General features: G+C 44.6%; 1 protein-coding gene across 3 annotated transcripts; it reads left to right on the forward strand.

Moving 5' to 3' along the window:
- The first annotated feature begins 234 nt into the window (after positions 1-234).
- usp13 (ubiquitin specific peptidase 13) lies at positions 235-22,158 on the forward strand. 3 transcript variants are annotated; one of them, XM_076153273.1, is made up of 21 exons: positions 235-576; positions 2,883-3,008; positions 5,192-5,252; positions 6,975-7,096; positions 7,639-7,781; positions 8,258-8,442; positions 8,628-8,725; positions 8,806-8,996; positions 9,327-9,398; positions 10,457-10,562; positions 11,603-11,728; positions 12,729-12,882; positions 13,276-13,450; positions 13,755-13,843; positions 14,274-14,396; positions 16,064-16,087; positions 16,414-16,557; positions 18,076-18,245; positions 19,724-19,913; positions 20,417-20,501; positions 20,827-22,158. In XM_076153273.1, exons 1-21 carry the CDS (start codon positions 466-468, stop codon positions 20,921-20,923), a joined length of 2,592 nt encoding a protein of 863 aa, XP_076009388.1. In that variant the 5' UTR covers positions 235-465; the 3' UTR covers positions 20,924-22,158. The 3 variants fall into 3 exon arrangements, with proteins under 3 accessions (XP_076009388.1, XP_076009389.1, XP_076009390.1); XM_076153274.1 differs by having other exon boundaries at positions 10,457-10,550; XM_076153275.1 differs by having other exon boundaries at positions 10,457-10,529.
- Positions 22,159-23,926: the final 1,768 nt, after the last annotated feature.

Below are 23,926 nucleotides of genomic sequence, written 5' to 3' on the forward strand. Positions count from 1 at the left end.
CAATCGCTCCTACGTAATCAGGTACTTGTCTGCAAGGTCATTTTATTTACATTTGTTTGTTAATTATAAAATATAAAACATAAAATGGGCTCACAAACTCCTGATAAACTCATCCCGTCGGTTTAACGTGATCACCGTAAACGTGAGAATAAGCGCGCACTTGATTTTGTAAGGGGCGGCTAGTTTGACCACGGAAACGCGAATGGCGTCTGGTTTGGCGTTCCGCAGTTCACCGTCATTTCTGCGTACAATCCAGCATTTACAAGCCAAACACAGCCCGGTGGGCGCGGGTCTGCCCTGAGTGTCCCCCCGTGCGGGCAGCATCTCCCTCTGGCTGTCCGGGCGTCACATCCCGCTGGCTGGAGGAATGTGGAGACGGACTGCTTTAAAAATAGCATCCTCTCCTCTGACAGCGCTGCTCCGGTGACTCCGCGGCACTCTGCTGCCACAAGCAGGAATGCGAACATGGCTGCAGACCTCGGAGAGCTGCTGGTCCCCTACATGCCCACCGTCAGAGTCCCTAGGACGGGGGACAGGGTCTTCAAGAGCGAGTGCGCCTTCTCCTTTGACTCCCCCGTAAGTGCCCACACACACACATACACACACACACACGGACGCGTCAGTGTGTTTTTGCTGCCACAGACGCCCACACCAAAGCTGCCACAACACACGTGAAGCGCTGCTCTAACGTGTGTGCGTGTGCGTGTGTGTACGTGTGTGTTTCTGTGAGAGTGTGTTTGTATCTCTGTGTGTGTGTATGTGTGTGTGTGTGTGTGAGTGTGTGTGATGGCTGCATGGCTACCTTCTCCGTGAACTTGAAAGGAAATAAATAATTAAAGGTTGTTTACATCTCTGGAGCTGCGTAATGGGGTTTCCTTTGTGCGCCTTTAGGAGCGAGTCAGCGACGCATCCAGGCCAATAATGAAGCCAATAAGCAGCCAAAGACACCTGTCCGGGTTTTATACTGGTCCAGAAACCTTTAACAGCCCTCACTTTGGTGCTTGAACAGTTTTAGTGCATGTGTAGCGAGTTTAACAGGGACATTCTGCTGTTTCTTGGTACCATAACATATTCCTACAATATGGACAGACTATAATATTGATCATTATACTGGAAATCAGTAATGAAACAATTAAAAAGATAGATTTTCAGTCTTTATCCTGATTTATGGCCAGTTGTAAACAGAGTTCTGTTACTTCATCGTTTTAAACCTTTTGTACCGTTATGATGCTGCTGTACTGTCATCTATGATTGACAGGATGAGCTCAGCGTGATAAAGTTGTTTGTTTAAGCGGCACTACTGTAATGTTTTCATACAGTCCTGTTACACTCAGCAGTGAGTCGCAAAATCTGACAAAGTGGCGTCAAAAGATTTGTACAGAATTCAGAATTTGCTTGTGATTTATGATTTAAGCTTCACGTTACACTTTGATAGTTTCTCCTTTACGGTTTAAAGCTGTAGTTGTTTGTAGAGAGTAGAATGATGGATGCTGGCAGAAATCTCCGACCCTTTCTGTGTTTAACTTTGTAACGTCAGAGTCCAACTGTTCACACAGTTGACAGCTTCTCCTGTCTGGTACTGGTTCTGGTTCTGATCCATGACTGATTAATTTCCCAGCTTCACCAGTTTGAATATTGAAATCTGACACCAACACAAAAAGCTAAATATTTCGGTTGAAACCAATTTGAAAGGTGACTCAGCTGTCTGGAGTTCATCATGTTGGCCTGAGGACTGGTTTATTTTTATCCTTGCACTGTTGAAGCTCATATGTCACTCTGGGCCACTTAAAGGTTTATCACATGGTTTATAAGGCCCACACTGAGGGCAGATTTAGGTTAATTTGAAGGGATTTCCTTAATGTGTTTTGTCCCACAGAGTCACATGTGAAGTTCCTCACAGTGTTTTTGTTTGGAGAATGAAAGTGCGGTGTGAGGATTTGTTGTCCTGCAGTGTGACGCACCCTTAGTGTGTCTGTGTAGCCCCTGACAACATGCTGTGGTGTGTAGAATTCAACCAAATGTCACAAATTAATCAAACACGTGGCGTCAGATCAACCCAGCGCCTGAGACGGTGGCACGCCTGGGCTCGGGTCCAGCTGCAGGTTCATTTGTAATAAGGTTACTGTGTTTTTAAATCTGAGCCCAACCTGCTCTGTCCTCACCGCCCCAAAGGCAAAGATGGTCTAATTTTTCATGTAGCTGACAGGATGTAACAGGATGAAGAGCTCTTTAGGTCAAACAAAGCAGAAGGGGACATATCGTGTTGCCTGTTTGGGGCAAAATACACAACGATCCATTTTTGAGACATCCTCATAAATAACACAGCATTCATGACAATCACAATGGGTTTTTATAGCAGACATCTCTTTCTTCTGTTAGTAGAAGGCGTGCTCTCAGTTTAAGTGATAACTATTTTGTCTGCAAGAGAGCTGCTACAGATTTTTGGCTGATGCAATAAAGGCTGTTCAGGCAAAAAGCCTCAGCAGGAAAGGCAGCTTTTGGTATCGTGCCTGTCGTATCATTGGCAATTCCACTGTGCAACTTGTGTTTCTTCCTCTCCGGGCCTGAGGAGTGCTGGATGTACATTTTTAATGATGACTGATTGATCCACTGACAATTCAGCTTTGAGTTTGCATTTTTTTGCCTCTCTGAAATTGTCTCTCTCTCAACCGTTTTCTACTGTGAAGTCATGATAATACAGAAAATGAAAACAGCACGAGCTACTGAAGAATGTGTGAAACGTAGTGTTACATGTTTCTGTGTAATACATGCTTTAACATAAACACATTGATGTGTTAAATATGCTGCGGTGTTGATGGTGCTTAATCTCATTCTGCTGTTAATGACTCTCTCTGTGTGTGTGTGTGTGTTTCTGGCTGCAGGAGTCTGAGGGAGGCCTGTATGTGTGTATGAACACATTCCTGGGCTTTGGACGAGAACACGTGGAGAGACACTATCGCAAAACAGGGCAGAGTGTTTACATGCACCTGAAACGACACGTCAAAGAGGTAAAGCTGCACACATGACACGTTACTGACAAGACTACAAGTTCAATTGCAATCATTCATATAAGGAGGCATAAGAATGATGAACATCAACCTCTGATTGGTTTCCACACTAAGGTGATGTGGAAGTGAAGAAGCGATACTGATGATGTGATTGATTGGTTAATAGTGATAATCTGATAGCCAACACATCCTCCCTCTTATTCACACAGTAAAGATGCACTTTCATGTTCACTAAAGTGTTTTGTAGGATCATTTTGTTAAGCTGCACATTGAAGCTGTTAAACAGTTAAAATTCTCAATAAGGTTACAAATGAAATGATGATGAGATTCTGGGTGCTTTAGATTCGAATCTAATTCTAAATGTCCGGAATTGCTGACATCACAATGCATCATCTTGATCAGCAATGATTAAATTACAGTGTGTGTGTGTGTGTGTGTGTGTGTGTGTGTGTGTGTGTGTGTGTGTGTGTGTGTGTGTGTGTGTGTGTGTGTGTGTGTGTGTGTGTGTGTGTGTGTGTGTGTGTGTGTGTGTGTGTGTGTGTGTGTGTGTGTGTGTGTGTGTGTGTGTGTGTGTGTGTGGTTCCCCTTGAATGCTTTGTCATCTGACATTTTATGTGGAAAGAGAGCAGAATTGATTTGACCTTTAGACAGAAGCCCAAGCATCTACATGTGCTGCCAACATCACCACCGTGCACAGTGGGCCACATGTACTGAGCCTTTTCACTGGTTTGGGTGCAGATTTGACACATTCTGCTCCTAAGAAACATACGTGATATGTCTGAAACAGGCACACGGGCCTGGAAGCACAGTCAGCACAGTGATAGAGTCAGCTCAGTGAGTCATCCTGCCTCTGTCCTTCATGCACACACGGGAGCCTATGTAAGGGAGCATCACACTGATAAAGGGCAGGGAGATTGTAAGTGCCATTAATTACATATTCTGTGTAATTGTCTTAAGTGTCACCAATTAGCAGGGGTCACTACTGCGTGACATTTCTCTGCCTATGAAGAGCAGCTGCAGATTAGCAAAGGTGTTTTAACGCTGCTGGTATATCACACACACACACACACACAAACACACACACACACACACACACACACACACACACACACACACACACACAAACACACACACACACACAGGTCTGAATATATGAGAATATCAGAATCAGCTCATATAATAACAGGGGTTTACCATCTAACAGCTCTGTAGCACATCTGACCTTTGTGACCCTTGTGGGGTTCCATTTTTGTTGACTATGCAGGAGAGGTAATGAGCCGACTCGGTGGTATTTTCTGAGGCAAGATGTTCTTTGGTCCAGTTGATGTCTGGTCGATTTCTTTTTCCCTCCCACGCCACATTTAGCCTGATTTCTTCCTGTACACAAATCGATCACATCTGGGCCCAGCAAGCCTCCGTTTAAACTTATACGCTGAACAACAAAGGCCTTAGCTGCTGCTGCCGTATTTTCTCACCGGCTCTAATTGCCCCCAGATAAGCTCTGCTTTGTAAAGAGCTGCTATTTCCATGCCTGGATCCAGAAACAGCTGCTCACATTCTGTCAACTCCTGTGTCTGCTGTTTTCCCCCCCATGAGTCTACTTGGGCTAGAGTGTGTCAGCATTCTCTGTCCGTCCTTCCTTCTGTCTGTCTGTCCGCCGTGTCCTCCTCCCAACTTGTTGAACAGGGGATGGGGGAGCGGATCAGGATCAGACCTACGTGGGGTTTCACACTGATTTCCTGCCGGCAAGTGATTTAGTAAAGTCGTGTTCTGTGGATTCACTGACATAATTGTTTTATAGATTTGAATATTAATCTATTTACTTTAAGGATGGGTCACTTCCTTTACACAGCATGGGGCCCTGACATCATCACACAGACCCAAACATGTACTGTACGCTGCGTCTGCCCCAGTCTGCACACTGACCGTGCACCAGAAGCATTTAGATTGATCATTTTAATCGGTGCCATGGTAGGGTTTTCCCCTCGCCTTGTAACCTGACCTGGCCACCAGAGCGTCTACCGTCTATTTCTAACAGCGTTGGCACCTTCTGTGAAGTCAAAGTCACATTTTCAGTGTTTCACAAAGACAAGGCTTTCTAAAGGGTCAAATGTTTTCAATCAAGCGGCTTCTCCTTTAATCTGTGATCCCATTTGAGCTCTCCTCCTTCCTGTTTCCCACAGAAAGCCACAGGAGCTGCAGCGGGCGCCGTCCCCAGAAGAAGAAACGGGAAAGTGTTTCTAGGTACGTTTTCACTCAGTTACAGTGCTCGTCTCTTCATAATGTTACACACACATCCTTCAGCATTTTTACTCCTGTCATAGCTGAAGATGAAGCGTTTTGGTGAATGAGGTTCTGTAGAATGCAGCCCAGTGTGTGTGTGTGTGTGTGTGTGTGTGTGTGTGGTCAGAAAAACATCCCTCAGCTGAGAGAACCTCATCCATTTGCACACATTTTTGTTGTTTATTGTTACTGTTCCCCCCCACAGCTGCACCCCGACGTCTGTCTTTACCCATAAGAACAGATATTTCCCATGTAGAGACCCTTCCTCCTCCTCCTCTTCCTCCCCCCTCAGGTCTAAATATAACCCATTTATTTGTATATGTGGTTGGTAACTGTTCTAAATCAAAGTGCCACATGCAGCGCCTGGCCTACTCCCCTCCTTCCCGGGTCGGGGGGGGGGGGGGGTTTGGTTTACAGTGGAGCCGCCTTCTGTCGCTCTCCAGTCTCTCAGCTGCCGCCGCCTGTCAGCCTCCCTCGCAGCCTGACACACTTCTGGCGTGGCGATGACGCGGCTCGGCTCGGAGCAGGTGTCTCTGCCTCTCCTTCCACCGTGTAACCCATGTTTCCCTGTAACACGCTGTAGTTTCACCACCGGCCCGACATATTAACCAACAACCAGCAGCTGCTAAGGGTCGCTTAGTCATTTTAAGGTTGTAATTACATTATCTACTGGAGAGTTACTTTCTAAATCTTTAAATACAGGCATGGGTCCATACTTAGAACAATTTAGAATTTATCCACAGCAATGATTTCTCAATAATCAGCATTGATGATTGAAGCCAGCGACCAGCTCATGATGCTGTAATGTAAACAAAATAGATCTCTGACTACGCTTTGTCTTAGAGGCTTATCATTGTTTGGTTGTGACCAGACCGGGACTCCTCAGGGCCCCTCAAACGTTCTGGCATTCCCTGAACCAAACTCGTTGTCGTCCGCTTGGGCCGTCCCCTCCCCCATCTGTCCGTTATCTCTTATTAGCTGTGGCGTGACGTGGGTCATGTATGTGTCCAGCGTCATCGCCATACCAGTCCAGTGATCTCATGAACCCTGTAGCTGTCACCTCAGGCGTTACCATGAAACCAGCGCGCACAACAGAAATACACCAACAGGGGGCAGCGAGAGGGATGAGCAGCGCTCCTCTTCCTCATGAGTCATTACACGACTTTAGGCGGGAGCGGAGGACAGACAGCTCTATATGGAGAGGAAACCAAGAGAAAACGCTGTCTGTCATGTCCCACTACGTTGTTGGTGTCATCATATTTGTCTTCTGAGGTGTTGGAGTGAAGTTTGTCTCTTTGGTGCTCTGATTGAGTCACAAACCGACTCAGTCATTGGCAAAACTGGAGCGAATGCTGATCAAAGTGTGGACTGACTCATGATAAAACTATACAAATGGGAGTTGTTGACATGTATGATGCCTGATGATGTCGTGCTGTCATTGCTGTAGAAGAAGATCTTTGTTTTTGTTGTTGGATGATTCATCTCTCACACACTGAATCATCAAGACGCATTTAAGAGAAAGCGTCCACTCTCTGTTTGGACGGTGACTGAAGACCTGTTTGTCCAAAATACTCATCATGTAATCTGACATTTAAAGGAGGTGGATCAAGAGGCGGTGTGTGTGTGTGTGTGTGTGTGTGTGTCTAACAGCAGCTGATTGAATGTTTGCTCCCTCTCTTGAAGATTTAGAGCTAAACCGTGACTTTAATGGAGAAGACTATGAGTATGAGGACGAGGCCAAGCTTGTCATTTTCCCCGACCACTTCGAGATCCCTTTGCCAAACATTGAGGAGTTGCCTGCACTGGTCAGTGAGTCGGGGCTCTGTGTGTTTCTGTGCATGAACCCCGGGAAGGTGCACTCTGTGATTCCCCCCCTGAATAGGCAGCACCGCTCTGTCACTCTGCAAACACAAACAACCATTCTGTGTAAACTCAAGTGGACTTTCAAGGCCATGATTGTGGGGAAACACTGGTTGATGCCCTTCTCACCTTTGCCTCTGTGTGTCCCTGCCTGCATGGAGTTCAGAAAACATATTTAGCTTTTGTTTTTCTAGAGATCTTTGCTGGTAATTGTGTGTTTTTGCAGTGTCATGGTTTTGCAAGCATCAATTGTTAATGTACAAACGAACAATTGATGCGATTTTGATTGATAGAATGTTCTGCATGTTGTGTGTTTCTGAGTTTTGTGGCTGCAGGTGTGTTTTCCTGTATGATGGACTAGTGGCTTCATATCGACTTGCACCAAACTTGCATGTCCACTTCCCTTTCTGATGGCTTCAATAGTTCTCTTGAATGCGACCTCATCCGTATAATCCAGCTCATGCTGCTCCTCCTGTGTGACGTGCAGGTGACCATCGCCTGTGACGCAGTGCTCAATGCTCCCTCGGCTTATAAGAAGCAGGAGCCCGAGTCGTGGGAGGAGGAGATCCAGGTGTCCAGACACGCCAGGAGCCTCAGACAGCTGGACAACGGGGTCCGGATCCCACCCAGGTCAGTCACGGTAACAAATGAACACAGACAATTGTATTATATCAGCAATGAATTGTGGGAAATTCAAGGCAGTATGGAAGCTATTATGAGCTGTAAAAATGTATATCTTGCATATTTGATGTCAGTTTTTTTGATAAATGATCCTGCAAGGTAGCAAACTGCAATTTAGAGTGTAGTTGAGATGAAGGACTTCAAATATGCAGGCTCACAGTATTTTCCGCCCACAGTGTCTCCTCTTGTAGCCTGATATATGTTTTGACTTCACCTTTTAAAAGCTGACTCATCAAATGAGCGCAGCGTTGTTATTGTCCACAGGATCTCCAGTCTCCATTTACCATGTCCGCCTCTATCCAGACCAATTACCATCACAGTCACCACATGCAAACAAAACGTCTCTCTTATTCATCCAGCAGTGACTTGCTTGTGTAATTGCTGTATTGTGAGTCGACAGTCACAGTTTGTTTTGTCTCCTTCAGTGGCTGGAAGTGTCAGAAGTGTGAGATGAGGGAGAATCTATGGCTGAACCTGACAGATGGAGCAGTGCTCTGTGGGAAATGGTTCTTCGATGGGAGCGGTGGGAACGGCCACGCACTGGACCACTACAGGGCCTCCAACTACCCCCTAGCTATCAAACTGGACACCATCACCCCAGATGGAGCAGGTCTGCCACAGATGAACACATTTTATTCTTTCACAAGTACAGCGTCACAGCTTTTAAATGGAAGATTTCCTGAAGTGTGTCATGATTTTACTTTTTGGGCCGTGTGGGCGGTAATTAGCATTTTCTGGGATCTAGGAATCGGATTATAAAGGGATTTTTGTATGATTGTTATTGTTTTCTTGCAGATGTCTATTCATTTGAGGAAGAAGAAGCCGTGCTAGACCCCCACATATCAGAACACCTATCGCACTTTGGAATCGACATGCTACAGATGCAGCAGAGAGTAAGTGTTCTCCTCCATAACACGCCAACAACAAAAGGTTCCTGTCGGTTTCACATGAAGCTTTTCCCTCCACTCATCAGACAGAGAACGGTCACCACACAGACAATAACGCCCGGCCGCGTGTCAGCGAATGGGAGGTGATCCAGGAGGCCGGTATGAAGCTGAAGGCGGTGTTCGGTTCCGGTTTCACGGGCATCAAAAACCTGGGGAACAGCTGCTACCTCGGCACGGTCATGCAGGTTCTCTTCAGCATCCCAGAGTTCCAGAGGATGTGAGTACGACAAATACTGTGTGACATCTGAATTACAGTACACAAGCTTAAGGAAACAGCTTACATTTTTAATAGAACATGAAGTTGTAAACAGAAGCGTTTGACGCCCTCAGCTTTCCTCTGAAATGCAGACTCCGCCGCTTTTGGTTTCATCTTTAATTTAAGTTTCCTCTGCTTTCTGCATTGATTACTCTTCATTTGAAATGTGTGCAGCTGAATCCAAATCAATACAGAAGAAGCACTGAAGCCTTTTATGTGGAGGTGCTGCCTCATGTTTGTGTTTGTCTCTGCCTCTCTCTGTCCCATGTGCTCATGTATTTTGATCTTCAGGTATGTGGGAAATCTTCAAAAGATATACGACTATTCACCACTTGACCCCTCTCAGGACTTTGCCACACAAATGTAAGTGATCTCACACGTTACATCATGCAGTGTAGCAAAGCACACACACACACAGACACACACACACACACACACACACACACACACACACACACGTGAAAGTCTCTATTGATAACAACGACTGAGCAACCATCTCAGTTAACAAACAACCAATAATCCAGCTCTTGTTCGGATCCGCGTACTTCCTGCTATGTTGTGTAAGCTGCTGTTTTGTCGGAGGCCACTCACACACACACACACACACACACACACACACACACAGTTCAGGGTACATCTGTCAGTTGCAATCTGAGCATGATGAGAGTGATGCTGTGGCTGCGGTCAAAGGTAAGTAGACTCTTAACTTGGCAGGCGGCGAAGCTACAAACGTTTCATGTTGTGAAGGAAACCACCTGATAAACATCACAAGTCTGAAGCACAAAACTCGTCTGCTCAGAAACGGCAAATCTGTTCGGGCCCAGCGTTGACGATTATTTATAAAAGAACATTTAGGGTTAATTGTTTTGTCACTCCATTTACCAGGCATGGAAGCAGTTAGTTCATAATCCTAATAATAACTTGCAATAGTTGTCTCACATTAGAGCACCATATCCTGTATTTAAATCTTAGTATATCTCAGATGACATTGACTTCACTCTCAGTGTAAATTAAATGTTCCATGTCTGATGTCTTTTACTTTAATGTATGAATATAAATGATGTTTGAGGGGGCAGAAACATTAATGTGAACAGAAACCTTTGAAGAAAGGTATATAAATGCAGGACTCACAGTGTCCAGAAACAGCTGAGGCTGGCGCCCCCTACAGTTAATAAGCGGTACAGAGAAACACGTTAGCCCATTTTCAGTAAACTCTAACAAAATAATAGAGGTGAGGTCATAATTGTGTCACGGCAACACACACCTTAAAAATAATGAAATCCAAGTTATTAATGTTTTATGCAGATGTTAAACTTTACTTAGATAAAGACGGTATAACTCTAAATCAGACGGACAACACGGCAGAATTAACTCCATACTGTTTTTGTTCTAATGTTCCTGCTGTTTATTCACCGGTACAGGGCTAAACTGGGACATGGGCTGATCTCAGGCCAGTACTCCAAACCACCCATGAAATCTGAGCTCATTGAACAGGTGATGAAAGAAGAATACAAGGTATTAAACTGGGTATGTCCAGCTCCCAATCTGGGTCCATATGCGACGGCTGCATGTAAACACTGAGGTAGTGATGATAACGTTAACGCTGCTTTTGTATTAATCCTGTTTGGGTTGATGAGGCGGATTGTTTACTAGCTTCAGAAGTCATTTCATTATGTTGTTTATATTTATTTATGAATGCACTTTAGATGGCTTTGTGTTCACAATAGCAGCAAAAGAGCCAATAGGAAACAAAAACATACAGGCCGACTTTATTGTGCTCTGACCTTTAGTCTTAAAATAGCTGTGGTAGCTTGATTGTGGTCAACATGTGCAACTCAAAGTGCTTTTGAACGCCACACAGCTGTTTTGCTCGGCCACAACACATTAAGGCTTTATTTTCTCTGTACTGTCCCATGTTTACATCCTATCTATCTAATTCTGTACAGTTTGAAGGATTTATTGAGCGTTTCTTCACGTGTTGTGCTTCGAATCGTCTTACCGTCACTTTACATCCGTATAATACAATTATAATTAGAGGGTTGAAAGCCGTTAAAGGCTGCTGGTCTGTAGGCTTCAGGCTTGATGAGGGTTCAGAAGTGTTGGTAACAGATCTGCACTTCCTCCATACATGAGGGTGGAGACAGTTTGGACACATCCTGACAGCTGGGAGGACCACTGCACGGGGCCGTGTGGGGGCGGGGGGGCTTGTTTTGGCATGCTATGCTCTGTTTGTTGCTAAATAGGACAATTATATACAATTAAAGTGATTAAATGATTTTTCTATGTATGTATTATTTTATCCAGGCCCTTTTCTTACAGCTAGTTGCCTTATTAGCATTACTGAGGATGATGACATGATGGTTATTTGCCTGGGGTATGGACAATGAACAGTGACTTTACAGTGAGATTTTACAAATTGAGGAATCAAAACTTCTTGTGAGAATTCTCTGTAAATATTGATTTTACTTGATTTTACTATGAGTGTGTATCCTTAAAATTCACTATCTTGTCCCATACCTCCCTCTGAGACAGGATAGTGTGTGTGATGCCCGATGTTCTCATTCCAGCACCAGCAGAAGGGCGTCTCTCCCAGGATGTTGAAGTCCCTGGTCAGCAGGGGGCACCCAGAGTTTTCCTCCAACAGACAACAAGATGCTCAGGAGTTCCTCCTGCACATCATCAACCTGGTGGAGGTGAGTAAAGCTGAGCAGAGGATGTAAACGATGACGTCACCCTCAGGACAAAGCAGCTTGACTATTTAGGCCTTTAGAAGAACAGCAAACAAACTAACTTGTCAGCACGTTTGTTTGTTTGTAGAAACTTTCATACTGTGGGTTGTAATGAAACCGGCAGACGCTAGGGGGCGCTAGCTACTCTCTTGTTGTTGGATCAGCCACAAACACACAATGTAAAGCGACGCTGCTTTTCAACAAATGTATTGATTCCTCTCTCATTTCCTCCTGTGTGAATTCATAACATGGCTGGCTTGTGTGTGTGACCCCTGACACACATGCACAGGCAGATGGAGCAAAGGGGCTGTTTTCGACTAACGACAAACACACACTGCTGATCTGAAGTGGGTTTCACAAACAGGATATATATAGTTCAGCCCTATCTATTACACAGGGAGGGCAGATAATGCTTCCTCTTCTGCCTGAGCCACAGGAGACTCGGACCCAGACTCAGACCTGACACTTCCTCCACCTCAGGTCACGCAGATCAACAAAATCTACTTCCTAGACTCCTTCCAGACTTCACTTTCTACAAAACCGCATCCACACAAACTTTGTTCTATAGAGGCTCCGGTGTCCTCGCCTCCTTTAGCACTCTGCTGGTGTCAGCAGCCGTCTGTGATCTAGATACTGATTTAGTTAGACTCAACCTGGCTAACAGATTCCCTTGACTCGCACGTCGGCCTGCATGCTTACCCAGAGTAAAATTATAACTTGTGTATTTCCGTAGCTGCTTAGAATAGAAAGGCTGGGATGCACAACATGCAAACTGGTGCATGAGATTGTGCTGCTGTCCTTCATCACAGTCTTCAAATAAACGCAGTGCAAAACCCCATTGAACCCTACAGTTCTTACAAAGTGAGAGATTTGTAGTCATTAAGACACTCAGGGTTCTGATCAGCTGTCACATTCAGCCGCATCCTGGTCTAATCAAACACTTGTCTTCTTGTTCTTTTTGTAGAGAAACAGCGCCGGCTCAGAGAATCCCAGCGACGTCTTCCGCTTCACGGTGGAGGAGCGCATTCAGTGCTGCCAGTCACGTCTGGTGCGTTACACTCAGCGGGTGGACTACTGCATCCAGCTGCCTGCACCCATAGAGGCCGCCACCAACCGAGGTAAAGGACAGAGGGATTGTTATGTAACATATGGCAGAAAGGAGGGGGAGCATTTATGACTGATAACTTAAACTGAATGTCTCCTTGTTTTACATTCTTATTACTTTATACAATAATATGTATACTTTCCAGTATATGGCAGATTTAAGCTCCTCCTCTGTTGCTGGTTGCTCTTTACAATTAATATATTAGTTGGAAAGTGATGAGTAGTGATTCAAAGAAATTCAAAGTTGCATACAAAGAGCTGAGACAAATCAAAATGTAGACGTTTAGATTCAGTGGCTGTACTCCTCTTTAGATATATGAGATGTGGATAAAGTGCTGTGGATTTGTTCTGAGCTTTTATTTTGCACGGCTTCAAGTGTGTGTGGGTGTTTGTTTTCATCCCAACAGAGGAGCTGTTGGCATACGATGCCAAGCGGAAGGAAGCTGAGGATAACATGCGAGCTCCTCCTGAGCCGGTGAGAGCGCGAATCCCTTTCACCGCCTGCCTGCAGGCGTTCACCGAGCCGGAGAACGTCCCCGACTTCTGGAGCTCTGCGCTGCAGGCCAAGTCAGCAGGAATCAAGTAAGCAAGTTCCTCTCCCGAGATTTCTTCCTTTTTCTCCTCATAAATCCAGGTTTTCTAGAGTTTTTCCTCGTCTTCCTTGAGAGCTTTGGGCTGGGTTGGGAATTTTCCTGATGTTGTGGGTTTGTAAAGCCCTATGAGACATTGTATGTGATATTGGGCTATACAAATAAACTTGACTTGACTTCCACCTACTCAGGCCTTAAAGAAGAGTCCTTTCACATCCCCCCAGGCCTTTACCTTCAAAGCACATGTTTTTTAAAATGCTCATAACTTAATATAAATTTGTATCCCTTTTCTCCAGAACATCCCGTTTTTCCTCCTTCCCTGAGTATCTGATTGTACAGATTAAGAAATTCACATTTGGGGTTGATTGGGTGCCAAAGAAACTCGGTAAGTTAATAACTGAATACACAACACCTGTGTTAAAGTCCCAGTCATTCTGGTTACCAACTACAGTATGTGGTTGAAGGGTTATGATGTGCATTACTGTAGAAGCCCAGCAGAGGGCGCCAACTAACAGCAAATAAGAGTGAATCTCTTGCACTTCTTGGGCAACTCAGCCAAAACAAACCCAACTCATCTGTATCTCCTTCTCCATCCCTGTGAAGTGAAACCTAATGACTGCCACAAAAACACTTTGATGTACAACAATAACAATGATAAAGCCCTCAGGAGTAGGAACCAGAGAAAAGCATGCAGTTACAAGCGATATAACATCAGATTCTCGTCTGGCTTCAGGAAGTAGAACAAATGCTCTGCGTGTCTATGTGTTGGTCTATGGAGTTATACACACACGTTGTGTCCATGTGTACCTGTACAGACTTGGCCATCGACGTTCCAGACTTCCTGGACCTGAACAGGCTGAGGGCCTCAGGACTGCAGGCAGGAGAAGAGGAGCTGCCAGACCTGATGCCTCCCATCGTGCTTCCTGAAGACACCAGAGGTAAAGCCTCATAACACTGGCTTACAGTGTGTGTGTGTACATGTGTCTTTATATGTTGGCGTCGCATTTTGGCAAAGAAACATTACAGTTCTTAGTTGTTAAGTTATTTTTAGACTAGATTAGTCAGTTTGTCCTCCTCCACAGTTCACTGAGGAGGATGAGGTCATATTATACGGCCTGCAGGGCATTTCTGCACTCATATGTAAATACTTTTTTGAAAATGGAATATAAAAGGACACTCCTGACTCCTGGGTGAATGTTTGGCACCTTCATTTTTAATTTCGCAGACATAATATTAGCTTCAAAGGACATTTCCTGCTGAGCACCTGTTCCTGTTTGACCCTGACAGACACACACTTTGCTTTAACTCAAATATGTGTTACATCTACCTACTGTCCTCTTTACGCGGTGGAGGATATTTCTACGACCTATATAGTCAAATGACCTGTGAAATTGTCTCTGAAATGATATTTAGCTGAAAGCCTCCTAGGTTTCCTCCTGAGGGCTTATTGACTGGATTCCCCTGGGAGACACACGCTCAATCAATTACTGAAAACTTTTGTTCCCACTTTGGCTAAGCCGAGTAATGACTTCATGAGATCTCCCTTTAATGCTCCTCCCAGGGGAGAGACTACTCCTAAGTGGCATTCAGAGGACAAACAATATCGACGTTACCTTTCTAACAATGTTGCCTAACTGCTGCTTGATTGATATTTCCTGTATTCAGTCTGGTGAGATGGAGCCTTTCTCTGCTGCTGACGTGATGAGGTCGAGTCTCCCTCCCTCCCACTAAGTGTCACTTCTCTAGTTTCATCTTCCCTCTTGAGCTACATGAACTAAAGAGTGTGCTCCTTTACGCTTTAGCAGACACGGAGCACAAAATGTTCGGTAACATTTGGACAATCCCCAACTTCTAACGGCTCCAAGATGAAGCACAAAGATACAAAGGCAGCCCAAGCCCAGCGTCACACACCAGCACACACACTCTGTTCCCTTCTGAGGGCTCTGCAGAGTCGTTTATCCAACTGCTTCTGGGCGACGTAATGAAAGAGTGTCCTGCCTTAATATTGTACAAGCGGACAATGTGTGCTGTGCCCCGGCTATCTCAGAGCCCCTTACACACTCAATTGGCTGCTTCAGAGATGGCTGTGCCACTGAAGAGTCTCTCCCACCTCCCACAGGAGAAGGCTCCTTTATATGAGAGGGAAACAGCTTGATGATGCAGTTTATCTCCTCTGACAGCTGCAAACTACTCACAGACCTGACAGGGACGACTACATTCATGTATTCAAATAAAGGCGTTTGTCTAGGTGTTTTTGACGGTGTTGTGGTTGTAATTTGAACAGTATTCACACAGAACACATCAGGTGACCTCAGACCCAGATTTCTGTCCTTTGTTTTATGATCTAATGTTTCCTCTTGGGTCTGTGTATCACCATTCATTCTTATTCTTTGTCTTTCTGTTCTATTCTAATGCAGGAAACAAACAAGATCATTTTACATTTTTAATACAAAACAATGCAGAGTGATGATATTTTGCTTCTATTAAACATGCCGGTGATGAAGAATCCAATTGTGTCTCAGTTGAAGCGTTATTTAAAGTGAATGTATTCAGTCTCATCTCGTTGGCTGTCACCTGAAGTAACGTGATGTTTCTGCTGTTTCAGATAACTCCATGAGCTCCATAGACTGTGAGTGTTTCATTCATTTACTCTGTGTTTCTAGCAATCTATTAAGCTTTTATAAATTCCAGCCATGGAAAACTTATTTTGTTCAGCAGGCAGATGCTGCAGCAGCTCCTTTTACTTGGTTACTTGTTTAGCTAGACTCATTTCTCTCTTTGATAAATCGCTGCTCAATGCACCGACCTCCCCGAGGACGAGTCCTCTTAGGTCTCCCTCTAATGAGGCCCAGAGACAGCCTCTGCAGATCTGTTCAGTAATGTGCTACTGTTGAATCAGAAGATGTTTTTAGCTTTAGTTTTCAGTCATTTGAAGTTGCTTTGTTCTGTTTCTAGCTCCGGAAATAGACGAGGCAGCAGTGATGCAGCTGGCAGAGATGGGTTTCCCGCTGGAGGCCTGTCGGAAGGCCGTCTACTACACAGGCAACATGGGCCCTGAGATGGCCTTCAACTGGATCATCGCCCACATGGAGGAGCCGGGTAAGGGGTCATTTGTTACACTGTGGCAGGATGAAGTAAGATTGAGGTGCTTGTTCTTGATTCTTCTTGTTTCTATGCTTTATGTATCTGCAGGCTGTAGTTGGTTTCATTGCTTTGCAGACTCAATACTCCAAAGTTTGTATCTCAGCTTTGTGTTACCATGATGACACAATGCAGCTCACTCCTTTAACAAAGGGGCGAGGGAGTGGTTGATTTATTTATAATATTAACTTTTCTGAAAGCAAGTGCAAATGTGTTTTACTCTTTGGGAGGCAGAAACTATTCCAATTTCAGGAATTGCTCCATAAATCAATCTGTGACTTGTGACCCAGGTCATTTTGAAGTCATTCCACTAAATGAAAACATGAAGGTAGTAATCATCTCTGTCTGAGAGAGGAGCTTTCCTCCCACAGCTGTGTGTGTGCCTCTGCACGGTGTAATACAGTATTGATTACCTCCCACCTGGAAGCTTTGCACCTCATCTCATTACTCTTAAATTGGCATTTGGTTGCTGATGGGCGACTACCTCTGACTCTAAATGTCATCTTTACCAAGCTGATTGCAGACAGTTTCACCTTTGTAACTGGATAAAACACAGAACAATATGAAAATGAGGTGTTTAAAACAGTTTAACCGTGTTACACAGTGCTGTAATGTACAGTCTGGCATGTTCTCGTGTTGTAAATGTCAGACAGACGAGCCTGCAGCACTGTGGAGACGTGGAAAGCAGAAGAACTGGGTCATCTATTTACATTTATATTTTTAATCAAATGTAAATGAAACTGGAATATTGTTTCACATAACTCATACATTTATATTGGGTCTGTAAAGCTGCTGCCTGCTGTAGATTCATAAAATAAATTGGATTACCGTGATGGTGTGTGTGTGTGTGTGTGTGTATGTGTGTGTGTGTCATGTTGGTATATTAATTTAGGCACTTAATTATGCATGAATCACTTGAGTATTATGTACAAAATGTAAGATGGAGAAAAGGTAAATGAACTCAACTCTGGCCGTAGGTCAGGTTGTTGCTGTGTGTGTGTGTGTGTGTGTGTGTGTGTGGGTGGGTGTAAGCGTATGAACAGCACAGATCTCTGTAGAGTTATGCTCTGACTCACACTCTTAATCCGGGCTGTGACGGGAACAGGCCACAGGGAACATCCTGCATCAGATAAAGTTTAGAATTCAATATGTTTCCCTGCACTCAGCAACGCTCAGCCTCCTTCATCAAACTGCACTCATTGACTCACTGCTGCTGGAGCTCTGCTTTAAAATGCAGAAATTGTTGACACATTTTTCATATTCTATCTTTCCTTGCATGGTTAATCAATAGAAGTTGTCAGAGAAGCATTTACAGGAACGACACACTGACAGGTTTCTAGCTCATAATGTTTCGATGGCAGCTTTATTCTTGCCTGTTTTGCTCGCTTCAACTTCTAAAACCCACGGTTCATTGATCAGGTGGGATAACGGATGAAGCAGCACGTCCTCATTATTCTCTCTCCTCCTCTCTCTCAGACTTTGCAGAACCTCTCACCCTGCCCTCCATGATAGACCCTGGGCCCTCCACCAGTGACATCCCCATGGGTACCGCGTCGCTGGAGAACTCTCCCCCGGAGGAGAGCGTCTCCATCCTCACTTCAATGGGCTTCCCCCGCAGCCACGGCATCCAGGCCCTCAAAGCCACGGTCAGTCTGCTGCACACACAGTCTGTACTGAGACGTAAGCTGAGGGGATCGACAGCGGGAAACGTTCATGTCAAATCACGATGTAGACGCGTAGCGAGACGTTGAAGGGGGCAAAGAAAGGTGATGTGATGAAATCTGAGTTCTGTCCCTCATTAACTGACTTGGCTGGCCTACTTGCTTGCTTTCCATATGGCACATTTATCAGCTCCTACATGTTCAGAGTGATTAAAGCTGGCTGCTCTACATAGTGTTTGCAAATGGAAGCAGGCGCAGCACCCAGAGGCCATAGGAGACTTTGAAGTTTAGGAATGGAACCTGGCTCAGCGACGCGTAAGACCGCTTTTGTCGTCTCATCAATCAAAACAATCGGAAATTCATGTAAAGCATTCCTCCTTTTATTAATCCACATTGGGAAACAATCCTGCATCACTCGCATTGGCTGCTGGTTTGAAATGGCTCCTGACTCTCTGGTTTCAAACGGAGCCCCTCAGCTAAAATAGAGCCGCAGACCATTAGTCAGCCTCAGAAATAGACACCAGGCTTCTTGTTTAGTGTCCCTGATGCCTCCATATTCACCGCCATGTTGCTGGAGGAGGGAGGAAAAAAAACGAACACATATCCCTCCTGAGGGGACGGCAGTGTGAAGCACGGCGCGGTCTGGCAGATTGTTTATTAATAGTGAGAAACGAGGACGAGGTTTTGAACCGTGGTGACCCAAGACGGATGGAAAAAAAGTGTTATTAGCCACTGGAAGCCCACTCTCTCCTCCGCAGGCAGACATTCTCCAGGGATCACACCTCTATTTTGGATTAAAGGGAAACATCTGGTGTTTAAGTGACGCCGTCTTGTCGTTAAACGCCGGCACGTGTCCGCAGAGTCGGCATGATTTGTCTTATGAGTTATTTTTAAGATGCAACAGAGAGCGACGGCACAAAGGACAGGGAACCATCGCTCTATGCTCTATCATCACTGAGAGGTGGCAGTGGCTCAGTGGGTAGAGCTTCCGCTTGGGAACCGGAGGGTCGCAGGTTCGAGCCCCTGCCGAGGAGCCCCTGAGCAAGGCACCGAACCCTCAATTGCTCCCCCCTCTGCGAAGGGTGGTAATGTAATGTAAGTCGCTTTGGATAAAAGCGTCTGCCAAATGATCGTAATGTAATGTAATGTAATGAGAGAAAGCCAACAGTTTAAATACTAAACCTTAAACCAATGACTTTGCCCTCAAAATACTGCAAATGCCATGAAGCATCTGGAGTCATCATCATATCATCAAATCAAAAACAATGCATTTCTCAATAGCAAAGCTGGACCAACAATGATAAATGTGCTGAATTGACTGTGTTAGTTTGGGAACAATATTACAGATGAAGTTTAAAGCCGGTCTCAATATCTGCAATAAAGAGGATGGAAGCTAAAGTCCTAGGGAAAGTTCTAAATGATTTTCTGTCTGTGTCCTCCAATGTTCTTTCTCCATCTCTCAGAACAATAACCTTGAACGAGCCCTTGACTGGATCTTCACCCACCCGGAGCAGGAGGAGAGCGACTCTCTATCAGGAATGGCCGACACAGAGCCCAACGGCAACACTTTCTCCAACGCCAACTCGCACAGCGACTCCACGCTGTCCCCCGACAGGGACGCGTCGGGGCCCCGGGTCAAAGACGGACCTGGACGTGAGTGATCGGAGCTTATCTCATCTATTGATCTGAACTCTATCGATAGATGGACCGGATGGAATTTGAGCAACTACACAATGATTTTAGAGTATTTAAAGGGGCAAGCTGGCTAATTGGAGCAGTGAACCAGCAGGAATGTGGAGAGATGATGTCATAATGCAAGAGCTCAGGTTACAAACACACACTGGGCGAATACATTCACTCTGTGTCAGAGGCCGTATTTGGCTCCTCATTTTAATTTCACATGCACGTCACAAACTTCCACAGGGATTTTTACTCTTAGCCCCAATTAATGTCTGACGCTGATACACACTCACACACTCACACACTCACACACACAATCACTGCAGGGAGTAACACAGTGCTGCTCTGCCAGACTGCCAGTTTTAGGCAAACTCTGATTCTGCAAAGTAGTGATGCATCTGCACTCTATATCCATGTAACAAATAATAAAATGTGAAATTGAAAATCATGTGCGACTGATCTTTGTTTTTCTCCAGGTTATGAGCTCTTTGCCTTCATCAGCCACATGGGAGCATCAACAATGTCTGGACATTATGTATGTCACATCAAAAAGGAAGGAAGGTGAGTGACACGCGTCCGTCAGATTCATTCACTTTCTTGATTTTGATATAAAGTGGCACTTTGTTGACAAAAATAAAAGACTTACTATTCTTCAAACCTGCAGAAGTGTCACAACCCAGAAGTCCAGAAATCAATTACTCAGCCGATTATTAGTAGAGTGAATGGATGAATATACTGACCCGCTTCCTGCTGTCCACCTATGATATTTTTAAATGAAGGGATACTTGTAAACATTTGACACGGCCCTAAATAATGATCCCTCTTCTAACGTTGCTCCCTCCTCCTCTAACATTCCTCCCTCTTCTAACGTTGCTCTCTCCTGCAGGTGGGTGATCTACAACGACCACAAAGTGTGTTTGTCAGAAAGGCCTCCAAAAGACTTGGGCTACATCTACTTTTACCGTCGACTCTCCAGCAGTTAAAGCGAGTCAAAGTTTACCCGCCCACCCCAACCACGCAACATCCTTAGAGACGGGCAGACCTGTGGCCGACGCCGGTGTGAGCGACAGAGGAAAGGGATGGAAATCACCCGTGAGACCTGCTGAGAGGAGCCGCTCGCCTTACCGTGATGTCATTCGGGAGCAAACAGGAAATGCTGAACACTGCTCAGAACGGGAAAGCATTGTGCTTATTTGTTTTGTGCGTTTGTGTTACGTTAAGCTTTAAATGTATATTTCAGTGTTATTTGTTGAACTAAAAAAAAAGAGACATTTTGGTTACAGTAGGTACAGAGACACACGTGCACTTTCCACACACGTGGGCGCTCTCTGGACGCAAAACAACGCCACATATCAGATCTCATTGTTCCGTCAGCTTCTGTGCCAGTATTTTCAAAGTGGTACATTTTATAAATGTATAGTGAAGCGGCAGAGCGACACTGCCGGCCCCCCGACGCACACCCACCAAACGGCAAAACAAACAAACGATGGCGGCTTTTTCATTTTACTTTGACAAAGAAAAGAATGTTTTTCACCCACAGGGAGAAATTACCAGCATGGGAAAGTTTCAGAACGAAGGGAGAGAGAGAGAGAGAGAGAGTGAGAGAGGTGTTGTGTGTTTCAATATATTACCGGCTCCTATCTGCCCTACTTTGACTCACACTGAGAAACTTTCTGTGGCAGGTGGCCGCCAGCTGAGGTAAAAGCTATTTAGACACTTTTTCCTTATTTTTAAAGCACTTTGAAAGTTAAAAACAACCCAATTTCATATCCTGCACCTGATACAGTAAACAAGCATTTATTATTTATTCACCAATTACAAGCAAAGTGAATGTGAGCACACAGTACTGCTGAACCTGCTGATCCTTGAGTCTGGAATGAGATTACGCAACTGCACACAAGCCACGCTGAATATAAGCAAAAAGTCCCTACTTGTTATCAATTCATCAATGTGTGTGAAATTCATGCACGCGGTCTAAATGGTTCCTTCATCTTCATAAATAATATCGCCTAACGTGCAGAATATTTGCACGGTAAGGTTTTATTTTTATTCTCTGCTGCAGTTGATTCAGTTTCCTTCTTTTATCACTTTGACAGATCAGGACCTTGTTAAATCGTGCCGATTCAGATGGATCCTGACCCGTTTCCACCACTTACAGCTCACTTCTTTCATCCGTCGTGCATCTGATCTTTCTTTTCTCCAGCAATTTGCACCCCAACCGCACCAAATCCACTCTCAAGCCTCTGATAAACGCTGACCTTTGACCTGTACGGACTCATCTGTATCTGCAGTGCTGAATGTAGAACCCCACGGTGCTCATGGCAACCAAAAGCTTTAATACTCAGAAACCCACCATGAAACAGAGCTGGTCCTTTGCTGTTTAGTCACCTCGACCTTAATGCTGGATTCTCCTCTGACTCTGTACTCATATACTCACTATGTCAGGGGCTTCATATTCATCTGCAACATCTCAGCATTTGCGTTCATAATGTCTATTTACAGTTTAAGGAATCTTATGCTGCACGGAACTGGACTTGAATCTGGTTTTGTCTGTTACGTCTCATACAGGCAGTGTAATAATCCATCATAGTGTTTCAGTGATACAGAGGTGATATCCCAGCCGTTCTCATCCAGTCGTGCACTTCTGAGTAGAATATATCTTATATCTTAAAAGGGGAAGTTCTGCTGAGCTTTTGCGGTGTTATTCTGCAAAAGTAGACACTTAGAAATGTCCTATTAGCTCTGAAATTGAAAGAAGGCGATTCTTTGTCTGGTCTCGGTGGATTCTCATTATCGGCCTTAAAACATCTTTCAGCAATCTCAGGTAATGGAAATGTTATGGAAGCAGATTCACTCCAGGGCTAAAACCTTAAGGGAAGAGAAAGTTAAGTCTATTTTGCGGAATAAACCCCAAATTTCAGTGACATTTCCCGTAAAAACACTGTGCCTACACTTCCCCCCCGCCCCCGAGGACAGGATCCTTCACATCTCCACCCTTCATCCTCCTCAGATCCGACCTGGTGACCTGCTGCTGCTCGCGCTCTATGCAGTGGGGATTTCTCTATGCAAGTCCTGTGCTCCCGCTGTTCCTCGGAACCTGAACGTTGTCCTTTTTAATGCCTCATAGTTTGGATGTCCCGTGCCGTTCTGTTTGTTTTTCCGCCCCACACCGGCTGTATCTTTGTCTCCTCCTGTCTCGTCGTTTCAGCTTTCCCCTCCATCTCGGTCTCTTCCACTCTCCTCTCAGCATTTAAAGTACCAGTTGAATTTGTCACTGCAAGGCTTTTCACTGTCAGCATGGGCACTAACGTTGACATTTAGTCATTTGGATTGTACAATTGTACCTTTGTGAGGTTTGTTCTGGTTTTCATCTAACTAAATGTCAAACATGGTACTTCACCTGTTTTTACTCTGTTGCCTTTTTTTGCAAGCACGTTTGTGCCAGTTCTGTAGTTTTCCTTAGCTAGTTTTCCTTTATTATAAGTTGACTTTTGTAATGTATCTGTTTATCCAAATCTTGCTTAGGTGTGTGTGTGTGAATAGAGTCATGACCGGAAGCCCAATGGCACTGTTTACCTGCGATGTTTGGATAATAATAAAACACCTTTGTTGAGACTTGAGGCTTCTTTTTAAATCAAGATCATTGAATTCAAAGAACCACGACAAAATAAAATCATAGAATATATAAGAAGAGTTTATTTGAAAAGACGTTCATCTTTTACGTTCCAAAGGTGTTAATGCCTTCCTTGTGATTATACGAGGAGAGTAATATGCATTATAGTAGGAGTTTGAGCGAATTAAACAGAGTATAGAAAGTATACGTTTTCTAAGATCCTTCATCAAAATATCATTTCATACACGGATAATATAAACAAAGCCTTTGTACACATCATGTTGGATTAGAGAGGAGCTAAGAAAGAAATGTACACCGCATGTACTGATAACCTTTACAAACCCCAACAAAGCTTTCAGCGTTTATAAACTGC

This window comes from Genypterus blacodes, unplaced genomic scaffold (genome assembly GCF_046128005.1).
Source record: "Genypterus blacodes isolate CSIRO-AG114 ecotype Tasmania unplaced genomic scaffold, CSIRO-AGI_Gbla_v1 ptg000058l_1, whole genome shotgun sequence".
NCBI classification, from domain to species: Eukaryota; Metazoa; Chordata; class Actinopteri; order Ophidiiformes; family Ophidiidae; genus Genypterus; species Genypterus blacodes.

Bases quoted from the DNA above. Each gene is read 5' to 3' on its own strand.
- usp13 (XM_076153273.1), top strand. From the start codon at position 466: ATGGCTGCAGACCTCGGAGAGCTGCTGGTCCCCTACATGCCCACCGTC. The intron at 16,088-16,413 runs GTGAGTGTTTCA...TTCTGTTTCTAG, and splicing joins CTCCATGAGCTCCATAGACT to CTCCGGAAATAGACGAGGCA. The intron at 19,914-20,416 runs GTGAGTGATCGG...GTTTTTCTCCAG, and splicing joins GGTCAAAGACGGACCTGGAC to GTTATGAGCTCTTTGCCTTC.